The 13900-nt window shown below is 29.6% G+C and overlaps 1 protein-coding gene across 2 annotated transcripts in view; it reads left to right on the forward strand.

The window, feature by feature from the left end:
- Window positions 1–11297, forward strand: part of LOC142324138 (ankyrin repeat domain-containing protein 13D) — a 74095-nt gene extending 62798 nt beyond the window's left edge. The window contains exons 14-15 of one of the 2 annotated variants that reach the window (XM_075364825.1): window positions 2313–2546; window positions 10936–11297. In XM_075364825.1, the coding sequence (XP_075220940.1) occupies window positions 2313–2484 (172 nt within the window). In that variant the 3' untranslated portion in view covers window positions 2485–2546; window positions 10936–11297. The remainder of the gene's footprint in view (window positions 1–2312; window positions 2547–10935) is intronic. The other variant, XM_075364826.1, reaches the window with a different exon arrangement.
- Window positions 11298–13900: the final 2603 nt, after the last annotated feature.

Here is a 13900-nt window from a genome sequence, read left to right on the forward strand (position 1 = left end):
TTGGAATTATTAGATCGCTCATATCCTAATCGCTTTCCTAATTTTTTAAACTTTGTTACAAAAGTTTCAATTAAAGATTTTCTCAATTTAAAATAAAATTTAAGTTGCACATCTTTTGATGGTCAATTTTTTTTTATCAAGAAAACTGCCACGAAAGCTGTACATAATGTTATTTAAGCCGTTTTAAAACATTCACTAAAAACCTGCATCACCATTTGGATATTATAAAGAGATATTAAAAAGCCTGGTACATTTTAAAGGCAGATGGCACCACAACTTTGAATTTAGTGCTTTCCTTTATTTTAAGTTTCATGCCTTTGTGAGCAGGTCTTGTAGACCTTTCATAGAATTCACTCCTTGTATGCAGGAACTGTACATACAAAAATTGATTTCAAAAATTTAACCTGGATCAGTCTTTTTTATGTAGTGTGAAAATGAATCCTTTTTGTTTTTGTTTTTTTCTAATGTAGCCAACTACAATATTGTATGTAAAGAAATAATTGAGATACAGAATTCATTTAACATAGTAAATTTTCTGTACATTATTGTTTTTTTAATACTTTTTTTATTTATTTACTTACAGAAAAATGTCAGTTCCCAAATCATCTCAAAGTTCCACTCACCTTACTGTTCCTAGAATATAATTTTTTTATTTGCTTTTAGTTTCTTTTTTATTATTGTTAAATGAAATGGTTTACCAGTAATAGTTTTCCATTAGTGAATTTTATTAAGTTTATTACAGTTAAAATTCCTGTTTTTTGGTTAGTTATTTACCTCAACTTTATTATTTATCCTATTAATTTATTTTTTGTTTTTAGTTTTTAAAATCACTTTTTTATACCATTAAGTTATGTTTAGATTTTTATGCATATGTGTGCACGCACATATATGCTAATTTTTTATGTTTACTAATATTTAGTTTTACATCATTATTGTACTGTTGTTCTTCATATTTAATGAAGTTACAATTTGTAACTCTACTTTTGTTAAAGCAATACATTACATGTTAACACAGCTTTCATTCATTTATTTACTTTAATTGTATTTTATGTGTGAAAAAATATTGACTGAAGGTTTTTTATTGATTTGAGATGCTTATTTTAATTATAATTTTTGTATGTATTCTAATTTTATATTCTAAGGTGGTAAAACTATTTTTACAGTTTTCTTAGATTTGTGAAACACATAATAATAATGATTTTATTTGGGATTTCATTTGCCTTTTGTTAGATAAACTCTTGATTATAGGACTTTAGCTCAGAGATTTTTTATTTCGTGAAAACTATTATACAGTTATTTTCTTTGAAGGCTTTTAAATCAGTTACTTGTATCTGCTTCGTTAGGTTTTCCCATTACCAAAAGATTTTAATAGTGTCTGCACATTATAAATACATGTAACACAAGTTATAAATGCATTCAGTAACAGATTAAGAAATCTCAGTGCTACTGGAAAAAGCTGTAGTGTTTTAAAAACTGTTGCAAAAAGATTTTATCCTAAATCACACATCAAACACTCCAACTAGTAATTCAACTTTTTGAACAGCCTGATTTTTATGATTTTATTGGCTATCATTGCATTACGATTACATTTCTGAATTTTACTATGTTCTCATCTCAAAGTTATTGCTAATGTGGGTGATATATAGATTTATTTAACACACATGCTATTAAATTAGAAATTACATTATTGCCAGAATAATTATTTTTTATATAAATTGATAATCTTATTTATAAATTGTTACTTTTGATTATTCTTTACACAAATACCAATCCAGTGCTTACTGTATCAATAAAGATATTTTTGTTTTAAATCTTGTAATAAATTGATGAATTTATATAAAAATATGCCATCTTATTTACTTTTAATTATCTTCAAATTTGTATTAAGCAATTGAAGATGTACTTTAAAAAACAGTTTATTATTATATAGAAATACTTTTTCCTCCTTAGCAATCTGACCAGCTTAAGTAATCGACTACTTTTTGTTACATTAAAATTTAACAGTATTTCACTTTTTTGTATTGCTTCTTTCATAAAGGTATTTGTTGCAACTAATTTAGAGTAATTTACCCACTGCTTTTTTCTATCTTACATTATTTACTTTCTTATTACTGATATTTTTATAAGTATAATACATTATTGGTGATTCTGTTATGGTTTGAATGTTTTGTATTTTATAATGGTATTTCTGCATAATTATATCTTTTCACGGAAGCTTTTTTAGTTTAAATTATTCACTATATTAAGTAGTTGTTATTGTAGAGTAATATGCAGTTTTTGTAGAATATAGTAGTGTCATTTACCTCCTACAGAGCTATCCAAGCGAGCCTGTCTATCTACCGTACCCCATCACCAGATCTTGATCCTGAGCTATTAGCAGCAATTGAATTATCAGAAAAACAGAGGTTAGAAGATGAAAGACAACGTAAATTGGAAGAAGAGACATTAGAACAGGTTCTCAAATTATCATTAGATGAGAAGTGACCTTTTCTTATCACTTATATTTGCCTACCATCCAAAGAGCATGTTGCAGCAACCTTTAAATGGTAAAAATTTGTTTATTAACTTTTATAGATTTATAAGGTACATTTATTTTATATAGTATTACCTAGGGTACTCAATGAATTTAAAAACTGTTTATTTTCTTTTTGATGAATTCAGAACATATGTTCTCTCCAGTGTTTTTTTTTGTCATTTGGTCATGATGAAAATTACTCAAAAAGATGGATTTATCTTTTAAGACAGACTGTCCCTAATTTAAAATATAATGAAGGTTTTCAAAGTATATCAATATGTTTATAATATGGTAATGTTCTGGTTTATTTGCTTCTGTTTTTATTGCACTTTTGAGGTTCGAATTGAGGTTATTGTATTTTTTTTTAATCAAAAACTTGTGTTAAGAATGTGGTCAAAAGTTAGGTGTTTTGCATTTGTTTTTGTGATGTATCAGCAATATATGCTTTTGAGCATTTCTTTATTGTACTTCTTACAATTTTGTATTTATAATGTTATTCAATAATCTGTAATACCAACAATGACTTGGGCATCACCATCAAACAGTAATGCCTCAACCATTATCAAGGAGCACAAAAGAGTTTATCACAAACTCAAAGATGGCAGTAGTATAAAACCTTTAATGCTTTACCTACAATTCCACTTAAAGTTGGGAGACAGATGCCCTTTAATCTCAAAGAACTTTTGAAGCTACATAAAAAAAATAAAGAATTTTTTAAAGATAAAAACATCTTATTTTATGAAGAAAGAGGTGGTTATCATTTTAACTACTACTAGTTTGTGATAGTGACTGGAAGTATTTGGAATAGTCTAGCTGAAAAAGAAAAAACAATAAAATTTGAAAGATATGTAAAATAATTGTTTAATTAAACACATATGATCTTTTTTATAATTATTGAATGGTTTTACTATTATGAGAGTAAGTCAATTATTATCCGCAATGTAGTTATAAATTTTATTGCAATTCAAATAGGAAACTTACATGTACATCATTTTTCAACATAGACCCCTTGCATTTCAACACACTTTTCCATCGTTGCACATTCTTCCTGATGCTTTGCATAAAAAAGGTCAGAAAAAAAGGTTTTTGGTTGAGCTGTGAGCCAGGAATGCATCGCTTCTTTCCCTGTTTCATCCGAGGTAAATTGACGGTCCCTTAATGCCTCTTTGGACCAAACAAGTGGTAGTCAGAAGGGGCAAGATCAGGACTATACGATGGATGAGCCAGTACTTCAAAGTTGAGTTTCTGGAGTGTTTCAGCAGTGTGAGCAGCAGTATGTGGACAGGCATTGTCATGCAACAACAAAGCACTTTTCGACAGCAGTCCTCAGCGTTTGCTTCGAATTGCAGGCTTCAGCTTGGCAGTAAGCATCTCACTGTAACATGCACTTTTTATTGTCATGTCCCTTTCCTCATAATGTTCCAGTACTGGGCCTTGTGAGTCCCAAAAAACCGTAAGCATCGGTTTTCCTGTGGATGGTTGGGTCTTGAACTTTTTTTTGCAGGCGAATTTGGATGTTTCCATTCTATACTCTGCCATTTGTTCTCCAGCTCGTAATGATGGATCTGTGTTTCGTCACCAGTGATGATTCTGTCTAAGAAGATGTCCCGTTCGTTACTATACTGATCCAAATGTTTTTGGCAGATGTCAAAGCGCGTTTGTTTATGCAACTGTGAGTTGTTTTAGGACCCATCTTGCACAGACTTTATGAAACCCAAGTCTGTTTAGGATGATTTCATTGGCAGAACCATGACTAATTTGCAGACGATACGCCGCTTCATTGATAGTTACTTGTCCGTCTAAGAAAACCATATCACGTGCACGCTCAATGTTTTCCTCATTTGTGGTAAGTGGTCATCCGGCTCCTTCGTCGTGCGTAACACTTGTGCGACCATTTTTGAATTTTTCAATCCATTCGTAGACACTCCATTGCGGCAACACACTGTTCCCATACTGTACCGAAAGTCTTTGATGAATTTCGACCCCTGATACGCCTTCCAACCACAAAAAATGGATCGCTGAACATTGCTGTTCTTTGGTGCAAACAGAAAGCGGAGCAGCTATGGTTAACGGCAGGGCAGCGATAATGGAACTAACTTAGCAGCATCAAACCTGCACAGACGTAAAAACAATTAAACCACGCATGCGTCATCTACGCAACACAACAGTACTACCAACATAAACAAAAATATAACTAAATTGCGGATAATAATTGACTTACCCTCATATTTTTTAAAAATTAGAACAAATTATAAGCGAAACAAAATTATTAAAAAAGCTACAAAAATATTTGTATATTTGAATTCTATTAAATAAATAACCAAGTGTAGAATATCGAGATAAGACTTATCTTACCTTAATTTTTCATGAAAGTACTTTCACAGGATCTTGCATCCTCAGTAATGATTGAAATAATTCAATTACAATCATGATCAAATTAATACCAAAAGATAGTACATGTATATATGCAAACATCAAATTACAAAGAAGAATGTGTTGAAGAGCTGTATGAGATTATTAAAGATGTAATAAAATCAGAAAAGGAATGTTGTAAGGTGCTGATGAGAGATTGTAATGCTGTGATCTGAGAAGGTGAAGAAGCAAGTATGGTAGGAAGATAGGGGTAAGTAATGGAAGAGGAAACAGATTAGTAGAATTTTGCCAAGAGTAAAAATTATTTATATTCAACACTGTACAAAAACATGAAAGAAGGAGATGTACCTAGGTATCCCCTGGAAAGGAAAACACGTTGTCAGATAGACCATATCGTAATAGATGAAAGCTATAGAAATGCTGTTAAGAAAGCGAATGTATTACTAGGTGCAGATAACAATAGTATCTATGCTACTTATGATTGAAATGAGAATAGCTTTAAAAAAATAGAGAAAGTGAAGTTAGTCAAGAAGTGGAACAGAAAAGTTGAAGAAAATAGATGAGGAAACAATGGAAGAATAACTAGCTAAGGCAGTTTAAGAAAGCAAAAAGTAAAGTGAGAACAGTGAGGAAACCTGAATGAGAATAAAAAATTCCATAGTAAAAACAACAGGGGAAGAAGTAGGCTATTATGAGGGAAATAGAGCTGGGAAACCACAGGTTACAACAGAAATACTACCAGTATAGAAAATGGAAGAAAGAAGGCAATAAAATTAATGACAACAGAAAAACAAAGAGCAATGTATCATAAATTAAATAGTGGTTTAAGAAATACAAAAAGCTAGGGAAAGGTGGTTGAAGGAAGAATGTATTAATATTCAGGGTCTCAAAAAGAAAGAGCAATACAGTATTATTATATGTAGGAAAGTGAAGATCATTACATGGGATAAATGGAAATGGAATGGTTAAATAAGGTATATTGAGGATAAGGATAGTAAAATGCTACACGAGGCTAATGTAAAATGCTGTATGACTATGACTGGGTGGATCTAGGTTGAAGTGTTCGGCAAACATGATGCCTCATCGACACTGTTCAACATTTACATTAGAGATATGATAAGGGAATATATTAGAAGAAGAAATAAGTGTAGGATGAAAAGTAAGATGCATGAAGTTTGCTGATATGGTAATTCTAGTTGATGGCACATATGCATCTGAAAGATAATTAACAGTCCTAGAGGAAGGAATGTAAGAGTATGGAATGAAAATAAATATAGGAGAATTAAGTAATGGAAGTTAACAAAAAAGAGGATTTAGTGGTAAGGTCTGGTGAAGGAAGAATAGAAAAAGTAAAAAATTGCAGATACCTGGATACTGTAGTGATAGAGGACAGGAAGAGTGCAATGCAAATAAAAGGAAGGATATCAGTGGCAAGGAGGCCTTCAACAAGAGTAGGTAATTATTATGTAGCAAAACTTTGGGCTTAAAAGTTTAGGAAGAGGTTAGTTAAATGCTATTATGGAGTATTGTCGTTTGAGAGTGAAGCATGGGCAATGAGGGAAAGGGAGGAGATTGAGGCTTTTGAGTTGTGGCTATGGAGAAAATAAGATAGATGGATAAATTGAGAGGTGAAGTAATGGACAAGATTAAAGAAGAAAGAGTGCTTAAAGAGAAAGTATACAAATAAAAGGAAACAGGTGAGAACATGTGGTTAGACGAAGTGGAATCTAACAATTGCATTGGAAGGGTGAAGTTAATAGATGAGATGTAGATTGGAAATTACAGTGAATGAAGGAAAGGCTTGGAACAGAAACGAATGGAGACAGAAGTGGAGTCAGGGGCCTGCCACCTGGCAGATCATCATCAGCTGATGGTGATGATGATGTATCAGGAATTACACAAAAAATCTATCTGAAGAAAAGATTTCACTTGATTATGCAAGATGATTTTACAAGAAAGCAACTTTTCTAGTCGTCTAAATATTACACTAAACAAACATTTTAGATAGGCCTAGCAAATTCCCTGTTACAAAGAAAGACAAATGCTCACAAAATAATATTTTGGCATAAATATTTTTATAACACCATTTCATTGTATAAAGGCAATATTTCATGTCAACAGTTAAACGTTTATTTACAGATAAACAAAGTGTATCAATAATTAAACTGTAAAAAGTAATCAACAAATGCATTTTAAAAAATACAGAAAACCAATAGTGACAGATATTCATTCGCATCTCAGACTGTCCAATTTCATTTTTAATTTCTGTTATGCATGCTTAATCCACAAACTATTCAAGAAGCTCTAATTGTTTTGATTAATAAAAATACTAATCATTGTCACCTGAGGTTAAAAGAACTCACGTTTTAAAGTATCTAGCACACACAATAGCATTCATTACAAACAAAAACTCAAAAAAAATCTCACATTTTAATAAATATATATACTGTATCGTATATATATAACAGAACACAATACGAAATATCATGCTGAACTCAATCACTATAAAAAAAAAAACATTTTCCCTTTGGATTACAAAAAGTGAACTGCTCCTACTACTACATTATGCTTTATATTGGTCAAACAAAAACAAAACTTCAAACAAAGGTACAATGAACATATAAAAGTAACATTGAGAGTCAGCATTTATGAACATAGACACAAATTATAAACATTAACAATTAAAAAGAAGAAATGCATTCAACTTTTTGAATATATTTATATTCAAAATATTTGTATTTTAAATCTTAACTCAAACATTATATAACAAATACACTCACAACATGATAAATTAAATGAACAGACACACTTACAATCCTATATACATTTTGATCACATTCAAATATGTGTATGCCTAACTGAGAAATTTTTAAAAATAAATAAAACTGCCTTCAATCACATCAGCTGACACCAGGGTGAGAACAGCAGAACCAGTCACTGAAGGTGGCCACAAGAGAGGAAACATTTTGAAGTGAGTTATTAAAATGTTTATATTGATTAAATTTCCAAGTATTATTTCATACCCTACGCACAAGCTTCATGCTTTTGTGATAGGGAAAAATAAAAAAATTAAGATTGGTTTAGTTTGTCGCCAAAAATTTACTATTATGAACAATTCATTCTCTTAGCTTTTTCTGAGTCGGTTTTTGTATGCATCGCAGTAATACAATATTTTATTATTTATTTGTGCATTTTTTCTCTTTTTTTTAAAATTGTATCAAAATATTTCACATCAGTTTCTATACAATGGGCATTGTAACTTCCATACATCAACTTTCACAATGCTCTGTATTTGGAGCATTTTAATTTACATTTTTAAAGAAGCTGGTGACTTAAAATAATAGAAAATACCAGCATACAATGGAAATTGTTCATATGGAGAAGTTCAATGTATGTAGGATGTATAACGGTGGGCATTTTCTTTGTAATGTGTTGTGGATTTTTGTAATGGAGTTTATTTTATATTTGCTTTTTTTTTCAAAAATGGAACAGAATTTCATAAAAGTAAATATATGGAAATGTTTAAAAGAAACCTTATAGGGCTTTCTGCTGTTGAGGGAATATAAGATGAAGATAATAATTTTTAAAAAAAATAAAACATTTTATCACTACCAACAGAATTTCACCATACAATGGTGTAACTTACTCAAACAATGGATATATACAGACATGATTAAATAATATAAGAGATTTTTTGTAGAGAACTTTGGAAACTATCAGTATTGTAAAATAATTTTTATATATTTTCTTGTGATATTAACCTTCATGTTTTCAAGATAATTTTTTATTCAACGTGTGAGGCTCAGAAATGAACTTGCAGAAGAAGAAGCTATCATATTTAGTGGAAAATTCATTAAATCATGATTGTTTTTATCGTCTAAGAGAGAAGTTAAATTTTAGGTTTTCTTATATTTAACAATAGAAGAATTAATCTTTAAACCACATCTTCATAATTTTAAAATCATTGCTGTAACAGAGACCATCATATCATCAGCAAACATTACTAATCTTGAATAATTTGTAGATGATTAGAGATGATTAACATATGTCCAAAGAAAGATGATGTCCAGCAATGAAATATAGCGTATCTATGATATGCCGTGATAATGTCATAAGCTGTTTATTGATTGAATTGAAATACTTTGCATTTTCCCAATCAAGTAGGTATTTTAACCAGTTATAAACAGTACCTACCACTCTAAAGTAGTAAAAAGCCGGTAAAGTATTGCATGAATATCTCTACTATTAATAATAAAAATTAAAAAGTTAGAGAAAAAAAACAGAATATATATTTTTAGAATTGGGGAAAACTTTTGAGAAAAATATTCATATATAGGATAAGGTTAACAATTTCTGTAAGTAAAATTTTTTCTAAATCTGACTCTCCCTTTCAGTAAAGGCTAAAATAAGAAAAAGAAAATTTTCAAAAGAACTTTTCTGCATTTTAGGTCCAGGGTCTATAATTTTTTTAAAATTGTAGACATTTCTTGATAGCTCTATATTTGTAGTACAAACTTTCAAAAAAATTTTTTTAATTATTTCAACCGAAGGAAATTGAGCAAAAGAACAAAAAGTATGTATTTCAGTTTTAAGAGGTGGGAGTTGATTCTTTGAAAAAAACATTTTTGTATTATTTTTATATGTATTGTAGGTAACAAATTTACTTTAATAAAGTTTTTTCTAAAATGCTTCTGAAGAAAGAAAATAGAAATTGTTTTTTTTACAACATCCCCCAAACCATTAACAGATTTTGAAAAAATCTGTATGATCAATGCCCCATATATAAAATATTTTAACCAAATTGGTTTGGCAATTCTGAACTTTAAGACCAAAAGCAGTGCAACACATGCATATGTTTTTTGTCTAGAAGAACTAGTTAGACGCTAACGTAAAGATTTGCAAAAACTCCGATACCCTATTTTTGACACAATCACCATACTTTCCCCATTAATATTGTTATTCTAGCAGTATTTTAATGAAAGAATTTAATCAATTTTATTTCATTTTCTATTGTTTAAATTGTAATAATTTTTACTACTTTTAAGTTGTAGTTACTGTTTTATAAAATTCTTGTTTCTTAAAACTTCTTTTGTTTAGTTTTTATTAAACTAGTTTGTGAATATATGTATACATATGAGAGTTGTGTTGTGTATAACATATAGATTTACTTTGAAACAAGTGTCTGAAGCCTCCTAAGGAAAAATAATAGTAACCCTTTCTGCTCATATCAGGAGCTGCTTATATTATAATGTCATGTTGCAGTTTCCTTTAAACAAAGCTTCTTGGCATGAAGTTTGCCTACACTAGTCTAATGCTGGGATTGCTTTGCTAAGAAGGAAATGCCAGTATGTGTCCTGGATAATTAGAAATACTTTCTAATTTTAAGCAGTAAGAACACAAGATTTTATAGGAGATGGAGGAATTCATATCCACTTGTTTCAAATTTTTACAACTGATTGTTAATGCAACTAAATTCTAGTGAACTACAGTGTAATGGAATTAACAATATTTTAAATGCATCTGAGTGACAGTGAGATCTTTATAATAAAAATAAAAACATTTCTGATATCAGTGATAGTTGAAGGGAGAATAAGAGTTGGAAAAGTTAATAAGAGGCATAACTCCATTTATAGTAGGAAAAATGTAATGTAAGTAATTGTAATATTATTATTATTATATAATTTTAATAAATAATTGTGTTTGCAAATGGCCATTTGATAGGCCAATGGTTTTCTTTGGTTATTTCTGTTTTTTCCTATCAATTATTACAGATATTGTATCAGTCACATATCAGCATCTCAAACAGATAACAAAAACTTAAAAAATGTGAACTTAGAGGTGTTTAATTGCAAGATATAAAATATTACAGCATTCATACTGTAGTGTATTGTTTTGTATGTATGATGTAGGATCATCTGCATCATGTTGTGTGGAATTTATGAGATTTCATCCACTTTTAAAAGTTTTATTTTAAATTTTAGTTTATTATGTGTAGTAAATTAAGATACATTTTATCGTAATCAATAGGTTAATGTTTAAATTTACAGGTTTTGCTATTCCAGTATTAGCTGCCAGAGATGCCAAACAATTTTTATGTGAAAAAAATGTTCCAAGCTTGTATCATATATATATGAAGGAAGAAGTTGGATGTTTTTTATCATTGCCACTACAATCATCTTTTGCCTGCCATTACCATCATAATCATTATTACATAAGTCACCTTACTAATTACATAATAATAGTAATTATTTTTTGCATAATATCAGTCATTAACATCATCAACCATAATCATTATGACAGCAAACAACTTACACATAACATTCTGAAGTGTTTATATGTTGTATATAATTAATAGATGTGTTACAGTATTAATTTATGTACTGTATATAATACATATTGATTAAATGATAAAAATATTTATTTAATTGTATACAATAATTATTTATTTTATTGTAAAAAAATTATAATTTAAAATAAATTATAATATGAAAAAATGCATTTTCTTCTTACTTATTTTTGGGTAATGTTTATTTATTCTGTATTTAAAAAAAAAAATTATTGTTATTCGATTTGTTGATTTATTATATCCAGTTCTAATTTAATCTTGTGTCAAGTACTTTTTTCTGTTTATCCTTTTTTTTTATTTTTAAGTCCATATTCCTTCTCATGTAATTATATTTTGGAAATAAAATTGAGCAAAGTTTTCATTTGAGTAAATGACATTAAACGGGTGACTAATAAAAAAAAAAATACACTGAAAAATTGTATAAAATAATTTTTTATTGTTATACTTGCTCTCTACCAACATCGATAAACCTCATCCCATAGTTTTATCAGTATTGGACTTGCTGCCTTAGCCACATTTGAACTTGAAATTCAGAGTCTTCATCATTTAGAAAGTAACTCCTGTTCAGGTGACTTTTTAGAAGTATATTATGTACGTCAGTGTGTGTGACTTTGCTAAGTCAAAACTGCAAGGAAAATTTTGAAGTAGATATTATCTTAGTTTACCAGTTTTCTCCTATATTAATCAAACTATATTGCAGAGTTATTGCTTCATAATATGGCAGATTTGGACTGTAATTCTTTTCAGATTGTAGCCCAAACATCAGCATAAGTTCGCAGCAGATATCAGTTTTCTTTATTAACTTGCTGTTATAAATATACTAGTACAACTCCTTGATACCAAAAGACTAAGAATAACTTTACATGAGAGTGTAACTTTCACTCTCTTGCCTGTGCTGAAAAAAGATGTTAATATTGCATTGATCATACTTTAATTTGGGTCAGTAGTGATGCATTCATGATTCAACCCTGGCAACAATTTTTTTAAGCATGATTTTTCTTTCATTATATGATGAGATCATGCAATCCTCATATAAGCTTATTCAATTTATTTCTTATTTCTCACTCGCTTGTGTAAGTAACTTTTCTTCAGAAATTTAGGCAGTTATGTGTTATAGTTTAAACTAAAAGAACATCCTATCGTAATTTCTTGTAATGTCTGTGGTTACTTGCTTATCACCTTAAATTTATTACACTGTTGATTCTGCCATAGTCTGAACAAACAATCGGGTAAATTTTTGAGCGTATTTGAGAGAATTTATTGACTTTTGTGCACAACTTTGACAATCACTTTTTACCATAAATAGGAAGCATTTACTTATGAATATCCTTTGGAGGTAGTTCTATTTGCTCACAAAAAAGCCAATAGCATGCTGCATTTGTAACATGTAATCTACTACCAACTTCTAACTGAATATTATCAAAGTAATTTTGCTGTCTTTTAATGACACTATTGATAACACTTATATTTTCAGCTGCTGCAATTTGTTATGCATTTACTGATTTCCCCCCTCCCAATACAAATCATACAGAAGATGCAAAGTAGTACATTGTCTATAAAGCTGACTAATGAAAATAATGTGCACTTATACTTGAGGCAGTGACAATCCATCTGTGAGTGTAACTTGTTTTTTTTTATTTCATTATTGTTGACCACAGAAATTCTATTGGCTGACATCTCACAGTAGCCATTTCAGCAGCTGCTTTATTGGAGTTCAGTGGGATGAAAACTGTCCTAGGTTTTTACACTGGTTTTAAACTGAACTAATCGTTGAAGTGCATATTATCATGTAAAGTTAGGCTTTCTGTCCTTCCTAATATCTATAATTGAGAAATGCTTAGATCCTCAATCTAAACTGGATCTCAGCACAAGAACGTTTTTGTACATTGTAGACAATTGAACAAAAAACCTAATTAGATGAAAAATGGAAAGATCTGATAATATTCCAATCTGCTTATTGAGCTTGCAGAAGATTAAACCATTTTAACGATTAATATTTTTGCTACATTAAAAAGCATCAGAAACAATTTTTCTTTTAGTTCTTCATTAATATGCAAAAATATTTTTTTATGTTTTTCTTTCTTTTTTAATATTTATATTCATATTGCACATTTAACACCATATATTAGCCATTTTTATTTGGCAATGACAATACCCGATGAAGAAAGTAAAACTGATAAGGAAAGGGGTAGGAAGAAGGGACAATCAACAAAGGTAGATCTGATGAAGATAATGCACCCCTTGGGGTTACTATTGTTATTTAAGAATTGCCATTTTTTGTATGACTGATAGGGACTGTTTTAATATTTTATATATGTTTTAAATAGTTAGCCCAAATAAAATTAAATTTTATTTACTGATAAACATGTTTCAAAATGTTAGAACATCTTAAAATCAAATGTACCTATTTGAGAAGAGTTGCTTGTTAGCCTTTAACTTAAATGTTTGTGATGCAGGCCTACCTGTTACGTATATTTATAGAATGGATAGGCAGCACAGAAGTACTGTATTGTAATCACCGTTACGTCTATGTGAAAGTGTTGAATGGAATGTGCTTTAATTAAAGGTATACTTTTTTGGAGCATACCTTTTAGCATTTTTACTATTGTATAAAGCTGAATACACTTCCAGAAAAAAATATTATGAGTCTTGTGATTGAAGAGAAG

This window comes from Lycorma delicatula, chromosome 4 (genome assembly GCF_047948215.1).
Source record: "Lycorma delicatula isolate Av1 chromosome 4, ASM4794821v1, whole genome shotgun sequence".
In the NCBI taxonomy this organism is placed as follows: domain Eukaryota; kingdom Metazoa; phylum Arthropoda; class Insecta; order Hemiptera; family Fulgoridae; genus Lycorma; species Lycorma delicatula.